At 38.0% G+C, this 16,858-nt stretch overlaps 1 protein-coding gene across 1 annotated transcript; it reads left to right on the top strand.

Annotated features, from left to right (window-relative positions):
* The first annotated feature begins 3,428 nt into the window (after window positions 1–3,428).
* On the top strand, window positions 3,429–13,340 carry REXO2 (RNA exonuclease 2). The gene is made up of 7 exons (XM_036744421.1): window positions 3,429–3,649; window positions 4,862–4,945; window positions 9,320–9,397; window positions 9,997–10,108; window positions 10,963–11,071; window positions 11,413–11,466; window positions 12,894–13,340. The coding sequence occupies exons 1-7, from the start codon at window positions 3,506–3,508 to the stop codon at window positions 13,021–13,023; spliced, it is 711 nt and encodes a 236-aa protein (XP_036600316.1). The 5' UTR covers window positions 3,429–3,505; the 3' UTR covers window positions 13,024–13,340.
* Window positions 13,341–16,858: the final 3,518 nt, after the last annotated feature.

Below are 16,858 nucleotides of genomic sequence, written 5' to 3'. Positions count from 1 at the left end.
CCTGCAGCCTCGAGGCCACATGTGGCCCTCTGGGTCCTCAAGTACAGCCCTTTGACTGAATGCAAACTTCATAGAACAAAATAATAAAATTAGTTATTAATAAAAGGATTAATAAAAGGATTTGTTCTGTAAAACTTGGACTCAGTCAAAAAGCTGTACCCAAGGACATAGAAGGCCACACGTGGTTCCACCCAAGCTTCCATGACGCAGCCTTGAACAGGCAGGATATGTCTGCACATTTTCTAAGGAATGGCCCCCATAGGCCAGAAATCCACATTACTGTTAACTTCCTTTAAGTTCATTTCAAGTTTTACCTTCTTCAGCAGGAGTTGTTATCTGGTGTATAGGGCCACTGTTGCCTTCCCCACTAAGGTTATTTGCAATCTACTTTGAATCATATATAGGTGAATATAAACACATATAATATATGCATATATATGTATAACATGTAATATGTGTGTACCTATGTTGTCTCCTTCATTACAATGTAAATTCCTTAAAGGCAGGGCCACTTTTCCATTTTCTTGGTATCCCTGGGGCTTAGAATAGTACCTGGCACCTAGTAAATGATTAACAAATGTGTATCAATTTGTTACTTAAAGGCTCCTTGAGATCAAGGTTTGTTTTACTTACTCTTTGTATCCCCAGTGCCTATTGCAGTGCCTGGTACTTAGCAGGTGCTTAATAAATGCTTGTTGATTTATCTGTAGGTCTACTTTGTACCAGGTAATTAAGTGCTAGAGATACAAAAAGAGGCAAAAGACAGTGCCTACCTCAAGGAGCTCACAATCCAATGAGGGAGACAAGCAAACAAATAGGTAGAAACAAGCTATATACAAACAATCAACAGAAGGAAGGCACTAGAAATAAAAGGGGTAGAGAAAAGCTCCCTATAGAAGATGGGATCTTAGTTGGGATTTGAAGAATGCTGTTAGGCTAGGTTATAAAGGGCTTTGAAGACTAGAGTATTTTGAATTTGATCCTGGAGGCAATGGGGAGTTACTGAAGTTTATTGAGTAGTGGAATTGGACCTGCACTTTAGGAAAAGTCACTGGCTGCTCAGTGGATGATGTAGTGGGGAGAGACTTGAGGCAGCCAGACCACCAGCATGCTGATACAATAGTCCAGGCACGGACCGATGAGCAGAGTGGTGGCAGTGTCAGAGGAGAGAAGAAAGTATCATTGGAGAGATGTTGCAAAGGTGAAATTGACAGGCCCTCATAATAGCTTCAAAAAATGAAGCTCCAAGAAGATTCAGGACAGAATCCTGTGGGACACCTATGGTTAGAAGTTGTGACCCAGCTCAAGATCTAGCAAAGGAAACTGAGGAATGGTCTGAGGTAGGAGAACAAGGACAGAGTGATATTCCAAAAACCTAGAGAAAAAAAAAGAGTATCAAAGAGGAAAGGATGATCATTAATGTCAAAGGCTGCAGAGAGGTTGAGGAGAATGGAGACTGAGAAAAGGCCACTGGGTTTGGTAACTTAATTAAGAGAGCAGTTTCAGTGGAATAATGAGGTCAGAAGCCAGATTGTAAGGGGTTAAGAGAGTGAGAGGAGAGAAAGTGAAGAGTTTAGCCACAAATGACAGGAGAGATATAGGATGATAGTGAGGCTGGAAGGATGGAATGAGGGTTTTTTGTTTTTTTTTTTTTGAAGATGGGGGAACATGGGAATGTTTGTAGGCAGTAGGGAAAGAGCCAGGAGACAGGGTGACAGTATTTCCATTTTAGCGCGTGAGAGAAATGGTTAATATGTCTTTAAAGTTTCACCTGATTTCATCTTGGAGGAAGTTTTCTAGTGTCTCTGTTCTGGCCCTGCACAATCACATTTTGGTCAACAATTTGGGTAAATGAATGGATGGCTTGAGAATCAGGCTCCAAAAAGATTCTTATATGGAGTGTTGGATCAAATGTAATAAGATGAAATTTAATAGAAATAAATGTAATCCTTACAATTAGGTTAAAAAATCAACTTTACATGTACAAGATGAGAGTGAGATGGCTAGATAAAAATTTGTCAGAGGTGATATTAGGGTTTTAGGGGACTGCAGACTCAGCATGAGCCAATAGTGTTATAGGGCAGACAAAAATAACTCCAATGAGTTCTTAGCCTGCATTAAAAGAGTCTCTACGGGGAATGAGTTGATAGTTTGGCTGTATTCTGCCTTAAGCAAAGACCATCTGGAATATTGTGTTCCATTCTAGTTTCTGCATTTTAGGAGGACCGTTGATAAGTTGGAAAAAGTTTAGGAACCTCTCCACAGACTTTTAAGTTTCCTTGCGGGTAAAATCAGGCGATTGGACTAGAGGATTTGTAAGGTCATTTTCAGCTCTCTCTAGGATCCTTTCCTTTCTTTTTAGCATCTTATCCTAGATAAACAGGAACTGCTAATTCATTCTTAACTTGCTTCAAGTTTCATTTTAGGAGCCAGTTTCTGCTCGACTTCCACCTAGTTGTGAATGCAACTTAATTATCAATTTAAATATTGTATTCTCTAAGTAGGATGTACTGCCTGAGTTTAGAGACTTGTTCATTTTACATTTGTATCCCCAGGAACGTAACAGGCATTTATGAACAAGAGCTTGCAGGATGATGAAGAGCTTTAAAATAATACTATACGAGGGTGTCCTCAAATTCTTTTCTTATCTGGGGAAGTAACAAACCGCCCTGTGAAGCTCCTGAGCTGCTGTAATCCAGGGCAGCTGGGCTATAAAAGAACAGCTGATGGACTTGAAAGTAACCCAGCTCAGACACTTAATAACTGTGTGATATCGGGACAATTACTTCACTTCTTTGTCACTCGTTTTCCTTATCTGTAAAATGGTAACAATACTTGTAATAACGAGACAAGATGTTTTGAAGAAAGTACTTTGTAAATTCCAAAAAAGACTCAGAACCGAAGTTATTAACTAGTCCAAGGTATACTGACCAAAGGCTAAAACACAAAATCCCCTATACCGCTTCCTTCTCATTAGAAACAGAACAACACCCTCCTCCCCCCCACCCCCGCCCCATACATATTTGAAAATAATCCTCTAAACCAGTGGTATATTTGGAGGGGAAAAAAGAAAAGGGGCTGGTCAGACCCGAAAACTTTCATGTACGCATTTAGCGTTCCCTTTGATGCCCCGAGTGCAGAGCAGATCTCTAATAAGCTCTTTTGACATCTTTTTGGACACCAGCATCTAGCCAGCACTTGGACAGGAAACATACTTGAAGGCGAATAACTTGGCCAGGAGGAATACCCACGTCCAACTCCCTCAGGAAAACACGTGGCTGGAGGGGGAGACGTCGCCGCCCTCGCGAGACTACAAGTTCCAGCATCTCCTCAGACCAAGCCCGTGGGTTCTGCCGCAAGAAGGGCGCAGTGCATCCCGGGGCTTGTGGTTTTTCCTCCCTCACCTCGCAGCCGTCTTCCTCACCCTTTTGCGACGCTTCGCGACGGCTGCGCCGGCCGGCAGGAGGTGGCAGCAGCCGAGGCCGTGGTGGCTGAGTGCCGGCTGATGCGAAGTGGCTTCCTGAGCTTCGGGCTGTTGCGAAATCTGGCTGGGAGCGGGGGGCGGCTCGGGGCGCGGGGCCTCCGAGACGGAGCGGCCATGGCGGCGGGGGAGAGCATGGCGCAGAGGATGGTCTGGGTGGACCTGGAGGTGAGGCTGCCGCGGGGCAGGGCGGGGTTCGCGCGCGGGGTGGCGGCTGGGTCTCGGGTGGGGCTGTGGCTGGAACTCAGATAGGGTGGGAGGGGTGGGGTCGGCAGGACAGCCTGGGGCGGAGGCCGAGGAAGGGTGGCCCGAGGGAGCCGAGGTCTGTTCCCCGGTGGGGTGGGGTCCCGCCGGACTGGCCGCCTGGCTGGGAGCCGGCCACCGAGCGTGGGCCCCTCCCCGAGGCCTTTGCAGGCGGGCGTTGGGGGGAGGGGGTGTCACTTCTTGGCGAGTGGAGGGTGTTGGCTCCTTGCCCGATTCTGGCCTTTAGCGGTCTGTCTGAGCTCTTCCACGTGGACGTCTCCCACGCGAGTTTTCAGCCTAATCCCGTTTGTAGGCTACAAATTTAAAAAATTTGAGGATCTTTTGTGGAATGAATTTAGGTAGAACAGGCCCGAAAGCAGGTTGTATTTGGTGGAGTAACATACATACATAAAACACATGCCTGTGCGTATTTATTAATGTGTATATGTGTGTGTACACAATATTTATCTGATAAGTTACATAAAACATCGTATGTGATATAACCCTAGGTGATGTGGTGTTTATGTAGTGTATCCCCGTGTGTTGTATAACACGTTATGGAGTCATAATAAGTTGTAGGCTACGAATTAAACAGATTTGAGAGTCTTGTGGAATGATTTTAGGTGAAAGAACAGATCAAAAAGTAGTTTGTGTTTGGCAGGGTAATATGCAAGTATAAAACATACATGCGTGTTTATGCGATAAGTTCTGTAAAACATATATGGTACAACTTAGATGATGTGCTGCATATAACGTATATTTATGTGTTGTATAGCTTACTATGTAGTAGTAATTAGTCGTAGGCTACAGATTAAATAGATTTTGAGGGTCTATAAAATGAATTTAGGTTAAAGAACAAGACAAAAAGCAGTTTCTGTTTGGTAGAGTATTATGCATGTATAAAACATGAATGTGTGTAGGGATGGGTAAGTGTGTACACACACACAACTGAGTATACTCGACATATTTATATGACAAGTTGTATAAAATATTGGATGTATGACCTAGATGGTGTAGTATATATGATATGTGCCTGTCTTGTATAACTTGTTACATATATTTTACATATGTACTTATACTTTGGCAAATTTTCCACACATACATATATATGTATATATGTATATATTGTTGTTACAGATGACGGGATTGGACATAGAGAAGGACCAGATCATTGAGATGGCCTGTCTCATAACAGACTCTGACCTCAACATTTTGGCTGAAGTAGGTGATGACATTTCCTAATATTGTAGAACTTTAGAACTGGAAGGAACTCTAAGAGATCAGCTAGTTCAGCCTTTTCATTTTATAGAGGAGGACAATGAAACTCAGACTTATTTGAAGTGTCAGAACTGTTTAGCCTGGATTTGATACCCAAATCACCTAATTCCATTACTTCATTTTTTTCCATCATATACCATATTTAAAGCCTGCTATAATCCAACTGAATTGTTTCATTTGTTTTGGTCACTCATGATGAAGTTCAGATTTTTGCACCCTTACTCCCTTGAATTACTAAGTTTTAGAATTTCACCAGAACCAAAAAACTTATATAGTACTTTAAGGTTTGCAAAGTGCTGTATATACATTATCTCATGTGATCTTCACAACAACCTTGTGAAGTAACTATGACAGCTATTAGGTATTACATGCCCATTTTACAGATCAAGAACTAAGGCTCAGTAAGGTGAAGTGACTTGTCCATAGTCACACAGTTAGTATGTGTCTAGGTAGGATTACATTTGATATAATTAGGGTTTTCAAATCTTTCTCTTAACTGGAACATTAAAGAAAACAAATAAAACATGCTAACTGCATTTCGGCTACTCATGAAACGCTTAATAAGAAGACACTGTGATTCGTAGGTGGTTAAAATTCCCTGACCTTGAATAACTTCATCTGACTTTCATAATGTCAGCACCTTTCCTGATCTTGAAGAGTTCTAGGACAGGAATTAAGTACGTATGTGCAAAGGGAAGAAGTGAGAGTCTTATATGAAACACTAAAGAAGTGGGCTTAATTAATATAGTTCTGTGGTCTTAAAATGATAAAACTTTAAAACCGGCATAAGAACTTGACTCTTCTGACTTTTAGGGCATTGCTTTTCACTAAACTATTTATATTCCAGATTTCCAAATTGAGGTTTTTTAAGAGTAGTTACTGGCTTCTCCAGGATGAGGAAAAGGATGACAGAGATAACATATTACCACCTGTTCAGTGAATAGTGTATATTCTTTCCTATTTTTAAACTGAAAGAAAAGAAAGAACCTTGAGAGTTTGAGACATAGTTCTATCCATAAAACCTAGAGCGTGGCTGTCCTTGCATTTAACATAAAAATTTGTTTGAGTTTTGGTTATTCATCTGTCATTCTAATAATTTCCAAAATGGTAATGTAGAGTTTTTCAGAAATAAACAGTTAAGGAATAATCTAATCACCTTTTATTTTGGGTCTTATTTTATGGATTTATTTATGTTGGCTAAAGAAAAACTTCCTTTGGACTGTCTTTGTAGATACTGACAGTTTAATATGACCAAAAAGCAAAATGTTAGTTGTTGGAGGGAATTTGGGAAAACTGAGACACTAATGCATGGTTGGTGGAGTTGTGAACTGATCCAAGTATTCTGGAGAACAATTTTGAACTATGCCCAAAGGGCTATAAAACTGTTCATACTCTGATCCAGCAATACCACTGCAAGGACTATATCCCAAAGACATCCCAAAAAAAGGAAAAGGACCTATTTGTACAAAAATATTTTATAGCACCTCTTTTTGTGGTGACTAGGAATTGGAAATCAAAGGGTTGCCCATCAATTGGGGAGTAGCTAAATAAGCTGTGCTATATGATTTTAATGGAATATTATTCCTGGAACCTGGAACCACTTATGTGAACTGATGCATAGTAAAGTGAACAGAACCAGGAGAACATTTTATACAGTAATAGCAACGTTGTTCAATGAAGAACTGATTGACTTAGCTATTCTCAGTAATACAATGATCCAAGAAAATCCCAAAGAACTAATGATGAAGCAATACTATCTTCCTCCAGCGAAAGAACTGATACTACTTGAACACGGACTGAAGCATGCTATTTTTCACTTTCATTTTTTTCTTTTATTTGAGTTCTTGTATAAAATGACTAACATGGAAATGTTTTACATAATTGCACATGTATAACCTCTATCTGATTGCCTACTGTCTCAGGGAGGGGAAAGGAGAGGGAGGGATAGAATTTGGAGCTCAAAATGTTAAATGAAAGTGTTTAAAAAATATTGACAGTTTAATAAACCAGTTGGTGATTTTATCCAGGAGGAAATGGGAAAATACATACGTATATATATATCTGTGTGTGTATTCAGTTTCAAATGTGTGTGGCATACATAAATAGAACACCAGTCAAATAAAGATATGGGACAGAAAATGAGCTTAAGAGTTGTTAGCACTGGTATAAATGCCAGGTCTCTGGACAATGTAATTGATTATATTCAGTGCTGGCCCAAGAACAGACACCTCAGTTTTCTATTCACAACTAATCTGATCCACATAGGCAGTATAGTTTACCAAAGTAAACACAGAACTGGGTATAGATTTCCGTTGCTGTAGCCATGGTTTTATGATTGCTTATTTTCTTCTCATCATTTGTCAGAGTTTGTCACATTCCCGTAAAATGTAAGCTCTTTGACTGCAGAGATGGTATCGAATTTTTCTGAATGTCCCTGGTGCTCAGCACAGTGCCTTAGGGCCTATAGCAGTTGCTTAACAGATAAAACTGTTGCTGTGATTTCATGGGTATAAGGAACTCCCTATTTACTAACATTTAATAAATTTCTGTTTAAGTTTTTAAATTAAGTAAGAATGTTGCTTGATTTAATATCTTGGAATCTGATTTTGGAATGGTCTTATGAGTCTCCACTAGAAGTATATTTCTTCATATTTAGAGAAGCTGCAAGTACTTTGACAATTGTTGATAACAAATATCTGGGCATAAGATCTGAAAGGCATGTTTTAGGTTAAAACCCCCCCAAAATATTTTCAAGTTGCATATAATAGGAAACTTTTCACCATTTATCAATGATACTCTGGATTTATAGAATACTTTTCTTCCAGAGGGATTAAAGCACTCTCATATCTGTACGTTCTTTTATCCTGTTAAGGTCCCTGTAAGAAGGATGGAGACATTTTGTTACTCCTCCCATTAGTCAGATGGAGAAACCAAAGAACAGAGAATTAAGTGATTTGCTTAGGGTCACAAACAGAAATAGTATTGTAGTTGGAACTAAGCCTCCAACACACTGTCTCAGCTAATTAATTGAGTATTCCTTTTAAAGTTTGAATTCTTCCCTAAAAACAAAATAAAATGGATTATATTATTTTTCAGACTTTTATTTTTTAAATAGTGTATTTTTCAGGTAAAATTTTTAAAAATTAATCTCTCTCGTTACCCTCAACTTTGAGTATATTTAAAAAAAAAAGTCCTTAACGTACAGCTGCATAATTCAGCAAAATAAATGCCCAAAAATATCTGTCTCTTTCTGCATTCATCACCTCTCTTGAGAGACATTTCATCTTTGTTCTTTTGCACTCAATTCTTACATTGATCAGAGTTCTAAGTCTTTCAAAGTTGTTTTTCCCTGTACTGTTATTAATGTATAACTTGTTCTTTTATCCCTTTTACTTTGACCTGCATCAGTTCATAAAGGACTTCCCATTTTTCTCTAAAATTGTACATTTCATCATTTCTCATTGAACAGTAATATTCCATTACATTCATATACCACAACTTGTTTAGTCATTCCTTAATAGGAGGAAAGCCTCTTCAGTTCCACTTTTTTGCCTCTTATGAAAACAACTGCCATAGATATTTTTGACATATAGATTCTTTTCCTCTTTCTTTGTTTTCTTTAGAGTATTAGTCTATTAGTGGTATAGCTGGATCAAAGGATATGAGAATTTGGTAACTTTCTGGGCATGATCCAAGCTACTCTCCAGAATGGCCAGACTAGTTCATAACTCTACCAACAGTGCAGTAGGGTACCTTTTTCTCACAGCCCTCTCACAATTGTTGCTTTCCTCTTCTGTCATCTTTAAAGCATTTTTTTTTCACATGGTTGTTGATAGCTTGGATGCCTTTCTTTGAAAATTGCCTGTTCCTATCCGTAGACCATTTATCTATTGAGAAATGGCTCTTGTTCTTATGTTTGAATTAATTGCTTATGTAAAATTGGCATGAGATCTTTATCTGAGAAATTTGTTGTGAAAATTCTTAGGGAAATTTCCCCTCCCCAGTTTTGACAACATTGGATTTGTTTGTACAAAGAATTTTTTAATTGTGTATAATCAGAATTGTCCATTTTATTTTGTAAAAATTATTTAAAATTGTTTTTAACTTAAGCAAACAAACATAAAAGCAATCCAAATAAAAATGTACACCAAGGAATAAAATAATATATGAACCCTTAATGTGTTATACTATACGTTTTTAATGAAATAGAACCAGTAAACATTTTTTTTTGTTCCATGTATACCTCTGAGTGTCTGTAGTTTGATTACCTTTGATTTTGTTGATTTTTGATGATTAATAATTTTTCCTTATCCACAGGGTCCTAACCTGATTATAAATCAGCCAGATGAGTTGCTGGACAGCATGTCAGAATGGTGTAAGGAACATCATGGGAAGGTAACATTACCAAATAAAAGGATTACTGCTTTTTGGGGAACAATAACAAGCTTATTGTTCCCTCATCTGAATCCTATACCATTGCTGGATGGTATAAAAAAGGGTTAGAGGAAGATTGCTTGGCAGCCCTGGGAAACTGCTTGCTTGTTTACTTTTCATCTTTGGGAACTCTCGAGAACATCTCCTGAATGTCCTGTTTCTCTCCTACATTCAGTCTGTCACGAACGCATTGTGGATACTCAAGTATTACTGAAGTCAGTCTTTTGGATAAGGTTAGACTTCATCTTTGAGAGAAGAGGGAGTGCTGCTCTTCTGTTAATAGTTCTTACCCTCCCCTACCCCCCAAGAGGTTAATTCCTTGGATTCTGAGCTCCATCCTTTTTGACTCAATGGAAATACCATTAACAACCTCAGGATTTGGAGTGGATTCTTTAAAAGGAAATTGGTGAAAAGTTGGCAATTTCAATTTGCTTTTGAGCTCTAAATGCATTCCGTCTGTTGGTTATATTTGCTCATTTTAGAAGTGGTTTCATTCCTGGATGCCTTTGAAAACTGACTTCATGTGTTTTTGATGGGGGGTTGGGGATTCTCTCTTGCAGTCTGGTCTTACCAAGGCAGTGAAGGAGAGTACAATTACACTGCAGCAGGCAGAGTATGAATTTCTGTCCTTTGTACGACAGCAGACTCCTCCGGGGCTCTGTCCACTTGCAGGTAAAATCTAATCATAATGTATACTTTGTAGAAAATGGTTCTTCATCATAAGGTGGTTCATGAGACTGCAGATGCATAGAGACCAGGCAAAATCATGTCTTCCTAATATCCTAGCTTGGATTATATCCATTTCCTCATGGACATAGATATTAAAATAGACCCTGAAGTTTATTAGACCTGAGAACATGATTCTAACTCCATAGTGTTTTAAAAGACTTGACATTCTCAGAGAGGTTAATGTTACCTGAGACATCTGTGGGAATTTGTCTGTGTATATTGACGTGATAACATTATCCTCAGGCGTTTGTAAGATTTGATGTTGGGCCCAGTTTGGTGTTTACTCCCTTTCCAGCCAGTGCTATTGATCCTCCTCCAAATATCTTCACTTAAAATCTAATGCTTTCTAATATTTATATTTTGCTGTATAGTGAACATGAGTGTGAATATGATTGATTGTAAATGGATCTTCTGAGACTTGGGGATAATTCACAAATCTGATGTGGTCTTAAAAGCAATGCAACTGATATTTCTGTAATGTGTAGGAACTATAAATTTAATGATTTAGCTCTATAGAAATTAGTTTAAAAATTCATTATACATGAGATGGACTGGTAATGCAGAAATTTGCACTAGGAATCTTAAAATTATGAGTAGTCAGATCTGATTTGGAATTGATGAGCTTTGGTTTTTTGTTTATGGTTCATCTTCATTTCAAATACAATTTATAATAAATGTAATACTTTGCAGGTACAAGCCAAAGACACATTATCTTGCTTGATTTCTTAATTTTCTTTTATATTACGTTTTTATATTGCTAGAAATACACAGATGCAGTATGCTTTGTGTTTTTCTAGGAAATTCAGTTCATGCAGATAAGAAGTTTCTTGACAAATACATGCCTCAGTTCATGAAACATCTTCATTATAGGATAATTGATGTGAGCACTGTTAAAGAACTGTGCAGGTAAGGGATATATTTGGGATTCAGTAAGTAGCCTCATTTAGCTTGTTTTAATTGGAGATAAAAGGTTGGGGGATAGGGTATAGAGCTGATTGCTTAGTGGAGGGATAGAATTCTTGTTTCTTTCTGTGATCTTCCACTAACTTACTTTACCTTGGGCTGGTGTGAACAGGAAGACAATAAAGTCAAAGACAGTACATGTATAAATGGGGCAGTTTCAGAAATCATTCAGAACCCAAATTCCTTTGCCTGATAGAGTTCTTAGTATTAATAATTGTTTGGAGGTAATTATTCAGTATGTTTGGGACAGTTGCCTTTGAAAGTTCCATTTCTGCTGTATTCAGACGCTGGTATCCAGAAGAATATGAATTTGTACCAAAGAAGGCCGCTTCTCACAGGTAAGGCTTGACTTTTTGAATCCTTGCAAACACTAGGCAATCTGACACACATTTACATTCCAAGGATCTGAAAGTGTGACTGAAGAATTCACTCTGCTACTACTTTTCTTCAGAAATAAAATTTTATTGGCCTAAAGATAATATGTTAAAATTGGCAAGAATTCTGGTCAAAAGACTTTTTTTTTCCAAAATTGAACAATATTATTAGTTCAGTTGTACTCTGGGATTAGGAAGTTGAAAGGTTTTTATAAAATCCCTGTGCAGTTTTTAAACTAGAAAGAATTTTGTTATCTTTGTAAAAATAGAGTGATGACCTTACAATGGACAGGGCCTTTAAATCTGCTGTCCATAGGACTCCTGTTTGCCATCTTGTCCATGGAAGTAATTTTTTCATTTGTCATAGAGTTTGATTCAAGGCACACAGTTGTGTAGGTTATTGCCTTGAGCTTTGATATTTCTATCACATTGCCTTCTAAGTCAGGGGTGGGGGACCTGTGGCCTTGAGGCCACATGTGGCTCTCTAGGTCCTCAAGTGCAGCCTTTTGACTGAATCCAAACTTCACAGAACAAATCCGCTTAAACAAAGGATTTATTCTGTAAAACTTGGACTCAGTCAAAAGGCTGCGCCCGAGGACCTAAGTTAAGCTAGTAGTATTTTAAGTGAACTCTATGTAGAATATTTTTCTGTTTAATTCTTTTGTCCACTAGCTTCTGAGGAGGAGTTCATGACTTTGAAATAAATTTGATAGATGACGTCTTGCACAGATGCAGTTGGTTTTAATGGGTTTATGTATATTCCCAGCATAGTTATAATGTCCTAATTCAGAAACTAAATTTCAGTCATTCTTTGCCATCTAGAGCATAGATAGGGAACCCTAATGTAAGCAAAATGACCCCTGAGCCCCTCTCAGTGGTTCCTGCGCTAAAGATTTTGCACTCAGAGAAACTTTTACATTCCCAGAACTTACTAACCATAATATGAATAATCTTGGTAATCTGTTTCTCATACATCAGCAAACTAGGAGAAGAATAAGGAAGGCTGTTCCATGCAGACAGACCAATAGAACAAGTAACCATAAGGGAAGGCACAGACGTTGTATGATAGGGCAGTGACTAATGTTCGTAATGACCCCATGTCATCAAGAAAAGGCTAAATTATCTTGAGCACATTTTATCTAATAAGGTGGGATTTCATCTAATAAGCTGTTATCAGGAAATACACTGATTTGGGGCATATCAAGTCTTGATTGTGCCAGATAGGCAAATGAAGAATCGACCATAGAACTGTTTGTGGTGAAGTAGGGTTTATGTATGTGCACACTTGAGAATGGAGTTGGGATTTGTTTTGTAAGTGGTAGTTTACATCGTGCAAAGTATTTCAGATTTTGTTTTGCGTATTTCATTAAGCCATATGTACTTATATTTAGGGCATTGGATGACATCAGTGAAAGCATTAAGGAACTTCAGTTTTATCGGAATAATATCTTCAAGAGAAAAACAGATGAAAAGAAGAGGAAAATTATAGAAAATGGAGAAAATGAGAAGACTGTGAGTTGATGACGTGTCTCATGCTGCCACATTACTCCCTGGATATGACTTCTGGGGGATTTTTGTTCACCCTAATTGTTTGGGAAAGCATCTCCTTTCATTTACCTTGCATCTTCAGATAGTTCAAGCAGACTGAGTCTGAAATACAGTTTTTCTAAGTTAGGGCTGTGAATCTGTCATTTAAATCTCAGCAGCTCCTTTGTTTCTAGGTACCAGGTCGCTTACGCCTCTTGGTACACATCTGCATCTGCTTTTAGACCAAAACACTTTTCTTTTGTTAAAAAATAAAACTAGTTCAATTAAAATGCAAGCTTTTTTGTACCTTCTATTCCTTTACAGTGGTTCAAGTAAGATGCTTCCTCCCCCATTAAATGTTGTATTACCTTGTATTTAACATGTCTTTCAAAAACATTTGCAATAGACCAAGTTGAAAGGGCTATCACAGACTTGTTCTGTATTGCATTAGGAGGCCAGATTAGAACAAATGGGAGAAAGTTATCAAGATGCACGTTTTTGTTCAACCCAAAGGACTGCCTTGGGAGAGGATATATAATACTGGAAGTATTTAAGTAAAAGTTGGATGGCCCTCTGTTAGGGATAATGTAAAAGAGTTTCCTGTCTGAGCTGTTAGATTGAACTGAATGGTATATAAAGTTTCTTCCAACTTAGTTTTATTTTTCTATGATCCTCCGAAAATAGCACTTTGATCACTTACTGTAATAAGGATAGATGTGTACAGAAAGAACACAAGACTGGAAGTCAGGTGAACCAGAGTCTGTTACCAGTTCTGCTCTTAACTGTGATCTTGACTTTAGACATCTCACTTAACTTCCTCATGCCTCAGTTTCTCATTTGACATAAAAATCCCTGCCCTCCCAGTAGTGTTTGTGAGTTGAAAGAGGAGAAAAGTACTTTGCTCTTAGGAAGAAAGGTGTTACATGAGTAATGTGTTATGCCTACCTATCTCATAGGATGATTGTGAAGACCAAATGAGATAATTATGTCAACTGCTTTGTAAACCTAAAGCTGCCATGTGTCTGTTACTACTCTTATAAATCTAAGTATTAGTATTACCTTTCCCACATATTCAAGTCAGTTCATAGATGAATGTATGCCTTTGACTCACTATTTAATTTTTCTTAAATCTTAAACTTTCTATGTTTAGATTAAATATCAAATTTTGAATGATAGTCTTGAATAGTTTAGCCTGCTATTCTACAGCCTCATTATATCATGGAGTTCACCATGATTCCCTAATGGGGCATGTGTTCTTAGAGGAGTCTCTGAGAAAGCTAGATTGCTCTGTGGCAGGTTAGGGTGAAGTCAGCATGATGGTTCAGTGATTAATTCGTCATTTATCAGTCTGCTTAAATAGAAAGCATTCTGTTTCAGAATGTTGCTGTTAGTGATTTCACAGGGGACTCCTGAAACTATGGAGTGGCTCCTCTGAAATGGACTGCAATGCAAATCCGTTTGATTATGCTCAGGTCCTTAAACAGTATCAGTATGTCTTCCCAGAGGGTGCTTGCCATTTGGTCTTTTTCCTGCTCCCATTAAATTACCCCACATGTAAACTTAACACCATCCAAGTACATTTTCCTGCATTAACTCAGGAAGGGAATGAGATGGTACTTTGGGAATCAACAATCATTACTGATTTCATGCTTGTGAGAAAGACCTTTCCTGTAGCAGCTTATGCTATCAGTAAAAATGATTGAGTAGAAATCACTTCTTTTATGGTTTCCATTATATGAGGACTGCTGTTGTTTACATAGTCTTTGGAAAAACAAATGACCAATTTGATATTAAACTAGTAATTTTGTAATTAAGTGTAATTCAATCAAAGCAATATTTTGCTTACTTAATGAGAGGATTGATGTCCCAAGTATTTGCAAATGTGTTTCTGTTTTTTGGAAACTTTAATAAACAGAAGGTGCCAAACAAGTCAGACAGTAGATTAGTTTACTGTGGCACCCTGCTATAGGCAATGGATTGAAAGGGACAAAATCTATCACAAGTTAATATTAATAAGTATGATGAAAAATACATTGATCAGATCTATCAGTACTATTTGTGGTTTGTTAAGGGGCCACATTGAGCACAAAATTATGAGAATGTTGAAAAATCCATAAGAAAAACTAGAAGCAATCTCAGGAGTCAGCTAGTGCAGCGCCCTTATCTTACAGAAGAATGAGTCAAAAAAACAATGTGAAGTGGAAAGTGTTAGATTTGGAGTCAGATTTGATTCCTGGTTTTGCCACTTAGTACCTGTAGTGTACCTCCTACAGTTTGCTTATTTGTAAAATGAGGTACTTCAATTAGATTATCCCTGAGGCCTCTTCCAAGCTCTTAGTCTGTGATTTTGTAGGATAACAAGCTGATGCCATTTGCTCCTTTCTTTTTCAGAAGAATTTTTAAACGAATTACCAAAAAATGCTCCTTAGAAAAGGTGGGAAGTTGTAGCCATAGTTCTACTGGAATACTGAAATATTGTGGCAGACAGAATTGACAGCTGTCAAGATCAGGTTGAGTGGATAAACTTTGGTCTTTAACTTGACCAGCAGGACAATTTAGGCAGCTTATTTTTACAGCTAAGAGTCAGTTCTGCTTCTTCTGCTACTTGGAAGAAATGTATTTTCTGAGTAGGTCAGCGTCCCAGGAAAATGTGGAATGGTAAAGAAGTGCAGGGTACAAACAACAGTAACAACAACAAAAAACCAAAAACCTTGCATGTTAACTGGAATCCCACGGGAGCGGGAATAGAAATCACTGTCCTCCATGGCAGTGGTTTTGAGCTCAAACAGAAGTGGATACCTGCAGATTGTATGTTGACTTAAAAACCCCATATTAATATTATTTATGCTTTATTGCATTTTTACGTATTTTGCTAGATGTTGCCTAATTAGATTTTAATTTGGCTTGGGCTTCATTCTGGGGTGTTATGGGCTGCAGTGGCTGCAGGCAGCCTGTGAGCCAGGTGTTTGACACCTCTGCTTTGCAGCCTTTTTAGGGAAGTCTATAAAGAAGTCAGATTGGGGAAATTCAGTCTTTAGTTCACCCTTTCCCCCCTCCTTCCTACCCCTCTACTTTTGGTTGGGGCTACTGTCCTTTGATTCTCAATTTAATATACTTGGGGAATGATGCCTGTGTTTTAGGGAGAGACCTTTTTATTTTTTACAGATGTAGAGTTAAATTATTGGTTCCCAGGCTCTCTTAAACTACATCGAAGCCCTTCTCAGCTAGAGAGGATGGTTACTGGAGTCTGTAATTTTAACTCCAAACACCTTTTCCCATGTAAACAAATTCCACGGTAATTAGGTACTAATATCAGTAGTATGCTTCAGGTGTATTATGGGTTAAATACCCTTTTGTGAGCTGAACTGGGAAAATAACCACCATTTATATTATTTCTATGAGAAAATGCATCCCAAAATATGTAAAACGTTAGTAGTTGGTGAATTAGTAGTGAGAGCCTTCTCACCTGCTTTAGGCATTCTGTTTTCTGTTCAGTTTCATCACTCTTTTCATCTTGTAAAGTCAACAAACACAACTTATTACTTGCTTATTATATTCCTGGCTTTAAGTCCTTCTTTTGTGAAAACTACCAACATAATAACTCATTCATTTTGGTTCATTTTTGGCAAATAGTGAAATTATTCCAAAAGAATTGAGAACTAGAGCAATTATTGAGGGCATTGTTATAAGGTGTGATCTTTTGAATTTGAAGTAAAATTGCTGACCACAAGTTTTTTCTTCTCATTCACTTCTTCAAGATTCTCTTAGAAGAAAATATTTAGTATGAACATCACAGAGCACGAGACTACAAAATAATGAATTTGTTGTT

Source organism: Trichosurus vulpecula, chromosome 2 (genome assembly GCF_011100635.1).
Source record: "Trichosurus vulpecula isolate mTriVul1 chromosome 2, mTriVul1.pri, whole genome shotgun sequence".
Taxonomy (NCBI): Eukaryota; Metazoa; Chordata; class Mammalia; order Diprotodontia; family Phalangeridae; genus Trichosurus; species Trichosurus vulpecula.
This window is presented reverse-complemented; position numbering and strand designations above follow the sequence as displayed.